At 36.0% G+C, this 9252-nt stretch overlaps 1 protein-coding gene across 2 annotated transcripts in view; it reads right to left on the bottom strand.

Annotated features, from left to right (window-relative positions):
* Positions 1 to 9252, bottom strand: part of LOC107684947 (period circadian protein homolog 1-like) — a 38159-nt gene that overhangs the window by 16694 nt on the left and 12213 nt on the right. For both annotated transcript variants that reach the window (XM_016481338.1, XM_016481339.1), the window contains exon 2: positions 116 to 861. In XM_016481338.1, coding sequence (XP_016336824.1) covers positions 116 to 489 — 374 coding nt within the window. In that variant the 5' untranslated portion in view covers positions 490 to 861. The remainder of the gene's footprint in view (positions 1 to 115; positions 862 to 9252) is intronic.

Below are 9252 nucleotides of genomic sequence, written 5' to 3'. Positions count from 1 at the left end.
AGCGTTTCAGAAAGGCGGGGCAGAGAGGAGCAACAATAATGTACGGTATGTGGAAAATAACGTGTGCTCTGAGACAATGTTCACAGATCTGGTGTCCATTCTCTCTCTCTCTCACCTCTTGTTGCTCTCTGTAGTCTCCAGACACATGCCTGAGTCTTTTCCATTCTGACTGGAGGAACTCTGATAGCTTCTGTTCGACTGTCTGCCTCTGGATCCATTCCCTCTCTCACTTTCCCTCTCCCCAGAGTCATTTCCACTCGATAGTCCATCCGTATCATCAGAATTTGTCCCTCGGTTGTCACCTGTGGATCCTTTGGGATCAGATACCCCTCCTGGAGATGATCCTGTCCCGCTATTCACCGGATTTGATGAGGGAGAACTCTCACTCATGCCGCAGGATCTGTTTACAAGCCCTGCCTTTTTCTCGACCCCTCCTGCTCCTCTATCTGTATCATTGCTGGGGGCGGAGTCTGAGTTGTCATCACTCATAATAATACTGTAAAAATAAGCAGTTGCCGAGATGATAGGATTCACCTGACAATAGATTACACGGAGTTGAATAAGTTCACTATGTTGGACTGCCTGAACTACAGTGGGAAATCATTTTGGTGCAAATATTCTTCACAGATTTGTTCCGTAAACAAAAATCACTTCCAGGTGTCTCACCACCCTGTCCTTTGTCTCAACTCCTCTGGAACCTCAAATCAAGTAGTGCAAGTGTGAAGTATTTTGCTAACTGAAGATGCTGCTAAAAGAAGTGTAAAAAACAGCCACTGGGAAATTAGGCTTCTTGTCGGGGTCTGGCCATTTGGTCTCCTTCTCTTTGGCCTCTGTGGGACTCTATCTCTTCACGGAGGACAGCTGCCAGGAAAAAAGCAAAAGAAAAGGTAAGTATCAGTCTGAAACATAGGGTAAATTGTAAGTTATCAGAAATTTTGCACTGACTCAGAAGGATTGTTGCACGTGACAGCTCGGATATTGGCCACTACAGAGGCTTTTTCTAGTCTAGGGTGACCAAGTTGGTTTCTAGTAGGTCTTCCAACTCAGGTATTCAATAGCATAAAGCTATGGGTCTCTTGTCATCAGAAATGAACAACTTTCATCTTAAAAAGGATGAACCTTTCAAAAATTTAGGGTCAGTAAGAATCTTTAATAAATGCTATTCATTAAAGAATCCTGAAAAAAAACTATACCATGGTTTGACAAATAATAATAATAAAAAAAAAGAATATTAAGCAGCACAACTGTTTTCAACATTGATAATAATAAGAAATGTTTCTTGTGCACCAAATCAGCACATCAGAATGATTTCTGAAGGATCGTGTGACACTGAAGCTGGAGTAATGGCTGGTGAAAATTAAATGCAATACATTTCACAATATTACTGTTTTACTTTTGATCTAATAAATGCAGACTTGGTGAGCATAAGATACTTAAAAAACACTTAAATCTCATAAGACAAATATACACACTCGCTGTCGTCTGTGTTCAGTCAGACTACTGTTTTACTTTTGATCTAATAAATGCAGACTTGGTGAGCATAAGATACTTAAAAAACACTTAATCTCATAAGACAAATATACACACTCGCTGTCGTCTGTGTTCAGTCAGACTTTTTTTGCACTTCCTTTCTGGGATTGTTACTGTCATCCTAATGATCTGATACCATCTGTGGAGCTACCGAGTTTAGACCTACACACAACTGTGAATGAGCATTTACTGCAAATAGCGCCTCTAAGCAAGCAAGAGAAGTGATACTAAAAATTGAGCATGTAGGTAGAAACTAATTCTAAGCCTATCAGTTATTCTAAAGCATATTATCTGTGTGACAAAGTATAAATAGACAGGGAAAAGTGGCTGCTGGTACTGAAAGTAGTAATGTATGTAAATGCAAACCCCGTTTTTTTCCCAACACAGTAAACCGCATTGACCCATTTACTTTAATTTGGCTCACCTCAAATAAATCAAAACCCTGTTTATTAATACCTTTCATATTTGTAGATGTGAACATTTCTAATCAGTTGCTTCCAGAGGGAAATCATACATCAGAACACTTTGTTAGACTTTACAGACATACTGTTTGTTAAAAGACTTCTTTGATGTGTAAGAAACGGTTATTGAACTATTTATAATTCACTTAAATGGCTGGTTTTCCAGACATCGATTGTATTCCGAGTCTGCACAGCTTTGATTAGCATGAACCTTTTAGCTCACAACTAGTTTAAACGTCCAACAAGACGTTACAAACAGCACAAGGGTAAAGGTGTCTTAAGGCATTTGCCTTGCAATTAACAATCCGAGACATTACCAAAAATTCAAATCACCAGGCGGCTGATGCAGTAAATTTGTGCAGTAAATGTACAAGTGAAAATCAGTGTATATTAATGGTAGAGAAAGAGAGTTTTTTTTAATAAAAAATATAATTAGTAATATATTGTGCATATGCTCAGGATGTCAGCTGTTGGCACACAGGGATTCAGGTTCGAGCCTGGTCATGTCTTTATCCCACTCACTCAACCCTACATTTCTTTTCGGTTTTTTAAAATAAATAAATAGGCCTACCAAAAAAGATAAAATAATAATAAACTATATTAAAAACTAATTTCCTAATTACCCTCCCTTAGTATATTAATTTAAAATTATTAAGATGTTAATAATCTGCTGTCGTGAGCCTTATCTCATATTGGTACCATGGCAATAATCTCCTATTAAAAAGCTGTCTATTTGACAAACATAACTTGATTAAAAACATCTAAAAAAAAAAAAACAAAAAAGAAAGAAAAGGATTGAAAAAAGAAAACAAATTATTGAAAAAGTAATATGCCCAATCTCCAAACACGATGCGTCATAAGTTTCATTTCCCACATGAACAAACTTACATTCCCGCTGGGTTCGACTGACGGCAATGTGGACGTGCACGGATGAAGGTTTGGAGAGAAGACTGATAAACTGGTTACATTTTAATCAGACACTCTCAAACAGTTCACCCTCTATTCCTGAAGTAGTTTCTACTAAGCGACACCGTTTCTGTTTCCATAGCATTTCACCTCCATTATAGTCATGATCCGCTGGCTGGCTGCGCGCACTGCCTAAGCACACATGTCTGCTGATTCCCTCAAAACGCTTGTTTCAATCCTCATGGAATCGATGCGAATCAGTTGAATTAATGTTTTAATGACTTTTAGACAGTCACTTATCGCCACCTACTGGCGCAACGATGTAACCTGCACAAAGAGTTACAAATGCCCACCACTAATACATAGACTGACAGTCTTTAAAAACACTGCCAGAGTTTTAAGCCAGGAACCTCTATGCATAGACACTGACCCGAATAACGGAACATGGCCAAACGAATAAGTTTCTTGCAAACATACAATTCTTTTATTATTATTTGAAAATAGTTATAGTAATACATTCTAGTTCTTTTACTAATTTTCACTCTTTGCTTTCCTTAAATCCCTTTAATTCTCCATTTCCTTTAAATAGATCTAATTGAAACGACTGTTTAATAAGAATGAAAACACAGCTTCAAGTTAATAAAAGAGAACAAAACATTTACTGTTTGAGTTCAAATACAATACGCTAAAAGACTGTGAATTCAACATCTGAACATGTTTTTGTCTGTTACAGTAGTACTGTATATACAGACTTTATTTACTTGACCTGTAATTATTATCATTATTATTATTTTTTGATAAGAAAAAGTTTATTGTAAGTATTATAAGTTGAATATGCTGTAGCACAGAGAGCCCCTATCATTGATGTAATTTTACAGTAATGCATGTACTAAATGCAAAAATGTTTGAAAGAGTTCACGCAGCGGGCAGTTCTGTAAAAGTGCACGACCCAAGTAATCCAAAGCCTGGTGCTATTTATCTAAAAACAAGGTCATAAGCATATGGTTTCATATTGGGTGCCAGGTGCTTTGACAGACTACTTGTGCTTGGTAATGTAGAGGTGTTTTTCTCTACTGAATTTTACTGACAGACTCAATCTACACTCAGTTTTTGCACTTTTTGGGTAAATTAAACTACTAACAACATAGTTGCCCCTGCACATTAAACTGGAATGGGGAAAATAATTATACATCACCTTTAATTTCCAGTAAAACAGGAAGAAAACTGGAGTAATGGCTGGTGAAAATTAAATGCAATACATTTCACAATATTACTGTTTTACTTTTGATCTAATAAATGCAGACTTGGTGAGCATAAGATACTTAAAAAACACTTAATCTCATAAGACAAATATACACACTCGCTGTCGTCTGTGTTCAGTCAGACTTTTTTGCACTTCCTTTCTGGGATTGTTACTGTCATCCTAATGATCTGATACCATCTGTGGAGCTACCGAGTTTAGACCTACACACAACTGTGAATGAGCATTTACTGCAAATAGCGCCTCTAAGCAAGCAAGAGAAGTGATACTAAAAATTGAGCATGTAGGTAGAAACTAATTCTAAGCCTATCAGTTATTCTAAAGCATATTATCTGTGTGACAAAGTATAAATAGACAGGGAAAAGTGGCTGCTGGTACTGAAAGTAGTAATGTATGTAAATGCAAACCCCGTTTTTTTCCCAACACAGTAAACCGCATTGACCCATTTACTTTAATTTGGCTCACCTCAAATAAATCAAAACCCTGTTTATTAATACCTTTCATATTTGTAGATGTGAACATTTCTAATCAGTTGCTTCCAGAGGGAAATCATACATCAGAACACTTTGTTAGACTTTACAGACATACTGTTTGTTAAAAGACTTCTTTGATGTGTAAGAAACGGTTATTGAACTATTTATAATTCACTTAAATGGCTGGTTTTCCAGACATCGATTGTATTCCGAGTCTGCACAGCTTTGATTAGCATGAACCTTTTAGCTCACAACTAGTTTAAACGTCCAACAAGACGTTACAAACAGCACAAGGGTAAAGGTGTCTTAAGGCATTTGCCTTGCAATTAACAATCCGAGACATTACCAAAAATTCAAATCACCAGGCGGCTGATGCAGTAAATTTGTGCAGTAAATGTACAAGTGAAAATCAGCGTATATTAATGGTAGAGAAAGAGTGTTTTTTTTAATAAAAAATATAATTAGTAATATATTGTGCATATGCTCAGGATGTCAGCTGTTGGCACACAGGGATTCAGGTTCGAGCCTGGTCATGTCTTTATCCCACTCACTCAACCCTACATTTCTTTTCGGTTTTTTAAAATAAATAAATAGGCCTACCAAAAAAGATAAAATAATAATAAACTATATTAAAAACTAATTTCCTAATTACCCTCCCTTAGTATATTAATTTAAAATTATTAAGATGTTAATAATCTGCTGTCGTGAGCCTTATCTCATATTGGTACCATGGCAATAATCTCCTATTAAAAAGCTGTCTATTTGACAAACATAACTTGATTAAAAACATCTAAAAAAAAAAAAACAAAAAAGAAAGAAAAGGATTGAAAAAAGAAAACAAATTATTGAAAAAGTAATATGCCCAATCTCCAAACACGATGCGTCATAAGTTTCATTTCCCACATGAACAAACTTACATTCCCGCTGGGTTCGACTGACGGCAATGTGGACGTGCACGGATGAAGGTTTGGAGAGAAGACTGATAAACTGGTTACATTTTAATCAGACACTCTCAAACAGTTCACCCTCTATTCCTGAAGTAGTTTCTACTAAGCGACACCGTTTCTGTTTCCATAGCATTTCACCTCCATTATAGTCATGATCCGCTGGCTGGCTGCGCGCACTGCCTAAGCACACATGTCTGCTGATTCCCTCAAAACGCTTGTTTCAATCCTCATGGAATCGATGCGAATCAGTTGAATTAATGTTTTAATGACTTTTAGACAGTCACTTATCGCCACCTACTGGCGCAACGATGTAACCTGCACAAAGAGTTACAAATGCCCACCACTAATACACAGACTGACAGTCTTTAAAAACACTGCCAGAGTTTTAAGCCAGGAACCTCTATGCATAGACACTGACCCGAATAACGGAACATGGCCAAACAAATAAGTTTCTTGCAAACATACAATTCTTTTATTATTATTTGAAAATAGTTATAGTAATACATTCTAGTTCTTTTACTAATTTTCACTCTTTGCTTTCCTTAAATCCCTTTAATTCTCCATTTCCTTTAAATAGATCTAATTGAAACGACTGTTTAATAAGAATGAAAACACAGCTTCAAGTTAATAAAAGAGAACAAAACATTTACTGTTTGAGTTCAAATACAATACGCTAAAAGACTGTGAATTCAACATCTGAACATGTTTTTGTCTGTTACAGTAGTACTGTATATACAGACTTTATTTACTTGACCTGTAATTATTATCATTATTATTATTTTTTGATAAGAAAAAGTTTATTGTAAGTATTATAAGTTGAATATGCTGTAGCACAGAGAGCCCCTATCATTGATGTAATTTTACAGTAATGCATGTACTAAATGCAAAAATGTTTGAAAGAGTTCACGCAGCGGGCAGTTCTGTAAAAGTGCACGACCCAAGTAATCCAAAGCCTGGTGCTATTTATCTAAAAACAAGATCATAAGCATATGGTTTCATATTGGGTGCCAGGTGCTTTGACAGACTACTTGTGCTTGGTAATGTAGAGGTGTTTTTCTCTACTGAATTTTACTGACAGACTCAATCTACACTCAGTTTTTGCACTTTTTGGGTAAATTAAACTACTAACAACATAGTTGCCCCTGCACATTAAACTGGAATGGGGAAAATAATTATACATCACCTTTAATTTCCAGTAAAACAGGAAGAAAATAACCATCAAGTAACTGGGACTAAATTACTCAAATGTGAATCTAACCTTATCTCACGTTTGCTTTGCTATGCAAAGAATGTCATTATAGACCTGAGATACACCACACATTTTTAACAAACTGTCACCTAGTCTCACATAACCAAACTTTCAGCTAACAACATAAAGTCTGATCCACTCTGCAGCATATTTTGGCCAAGAGCTGCACACTTAGACAGGAATAGACCGCCTGGTGAACATGTACAGCATGAATAGTCGGTCTTGTTTTTACATGTCATTTAGGGGCAGGTTTATCTAAAATTGTTCTACAGTAGTTGACTTGAATAAAAAAACTAATTTAATGGCACAGAAGTCCTAGTCCATGAACAGCTGCACAGAAAACACTGAAATGAACAGGAGAGCAGAGGCGTCATGCCCATTCATTCTTGAGCCAAGTGGATTTTGAATGCAGCTTCCAAAAGACTAAAAAAATAGCCAAATAATATTTTTTATATTCGTAAAAATCAGTCAAATCATGTAACGTGAATGTCATACAGTGTCTTACTTGAGACAAAAAAAAAAAAATTAGTTGAAAGCGTACCGAGCCGCGGAAGAGACACCGTTTCTCAAGCGGACAAAGGCGTTTCATTCATGATAACTCGTCATTCATAAAAGCACGTGCAAATGATACATTCCGTCATCTGTCGCAAGCCTCTTTCACGTTGAAATATTTGCGGGAATTTCCTGCATTACAAGTGTGGAAACTGCGGGAATCAGTAGAATTATGGCCAATCCCCGCAATTCTGCGCCGAAATTCAAGGAAATTCACGACATGATGTGTCATGATTAGAATTAATCTAATTAATCGCAAAATAAATTTGTCTGTGAAAATAAAAAAGACTATTTAAAGCTATGTTTGTGTTAAATGAGAAAGTATCAAGTAGACATTACAGATTGTAGCTTTAGAAAAAAATATTTGACTTAATTCAACATAAAACTTATTACACAAACATTTAGGACGGTTGATTTACAACGGCCTAACATAAACTACGAAACATAAAAGAAGATAATTTGAGAAACATCTCAGTATTTTTTTGTTCATACAATGAAAGTCATCGGTAACCAAAACAGCTTTGTTACCACAAAAGAAAGGTTCCACAAAAGAAAGGTTTGAAACGACATAAGGGTGAGTAAATGATGACAGATATTTTTTTTTGAGTGAACTATCCCTTTAATGTTTTTATTTTTATTATTATTATTTTTTTATGAAATTATACTCTAAATAATATCTGCCAGCAGGTGGCGGTAAAGGTCTTCTTTTCGAATCGTTCAAACGGCCGATTCATTCAGGAATTCAGTAAACGGCTCTCTTTATGAATGGGCCTTTGAATCATTGATTCACACGATTCGTTCAAAACACAAATTCATTCAAACTAAACACCGCTATGTTGCTCACAGACGCACAACAGTTCTGCTGTGGCTTTAAAGGTAATATGTTCTCTGCAAAATTGAGCAAAAACATAATATTGTGTTTAAAATATAACACAATATCAACTTCTTTCTTACTGAACTGTTGTATAAAATCCAATTTAAACTCGTGATATTCAGGACAAAAGCAGCACTCGTGCAATATGCTGCACTCCCTGTGCGATATCGTATGATATAAATACGAGACACAAACTCATACAGGGGCATTTTTTGCACCAATAGCTTGAATTTTAGGGCATAACTGCATTTATGGAGTTGTTGCCCCGCATCATATTTGTTAACAGTCAACTGTATGAAATGTAAGATGATGTAGACCTACAGGTCTGGGGGCGGGGCCAGTGCGTTAACTGATCGCGTTATCTTCCATAACTAATTAATTAAGTTGACGTGTTAAACTGACAGCCCTAATATACACACAATTGATCTATTTTGGCAATTTCACATTCCCCTGCAGTTCCTACATGAACCCCTAGGAGTTTGTAACTAATAGCATCACGATTCCCTGCTTTGTTAGTTTTAAGAGGTGGTGAATGCTTTACCACCTTACCCACAACCAGTGTTGGGGGTAACTCATTACAAGTAACGCGAGTTACGTAATCAGATTACTTTTTTCCAAGTAACTAGTAAAGTAACGCATTACTTTTTAATTTACAAGAGAATATCTGAGTTACTTTTTCAAATAAGTAACGCAAGTTACTTTTTTTGTTTCCAATTTATTGACTGACAGCTCTCCTGTCCCCATGTTGGGAGAAATCAGATGTTACTGTACTTCTAAAATAAATATGAATATGCATTAATTCATCTCACTCACACAAAAAAACACAGATTCAGTAAATGAATAAAAATAATGCAACTCAGAATATGACGCAAACCTGCAATAATTAAATGTTAAACAACACAAATATCCTTATGTATTTAATCCCATTCTATTAACCAATGTCTTTGCTTCTGACCTTCGATGATCCAGTTCAACCGTACTAATAAGCAAAAATTACTC

The sequence above is a fragment of the Sinocyclocheilus anshuiensis genome, unplaced genomic scaffold (genome assembly GCF_001515605.1).
Source record: "Sinocyclocheilus anshuiensis isolate Anshui unplaced genomic scaffold, SAMN03320099.WGS_v1.1 scaffold49, whole genome shotgun sequence".
Classification (NCBI taxonomy): domain Eukaryota; kingdom Metazoa; phylum Chordata; class Actinopteri; order Cypriniformes; family Cyprinidae; genus Sinocyclocheilus; species Sinocyclocheilus anshuiensis.
This window is presented reverse-complemented; position numbering and strand designations above follow the sequence as displayed.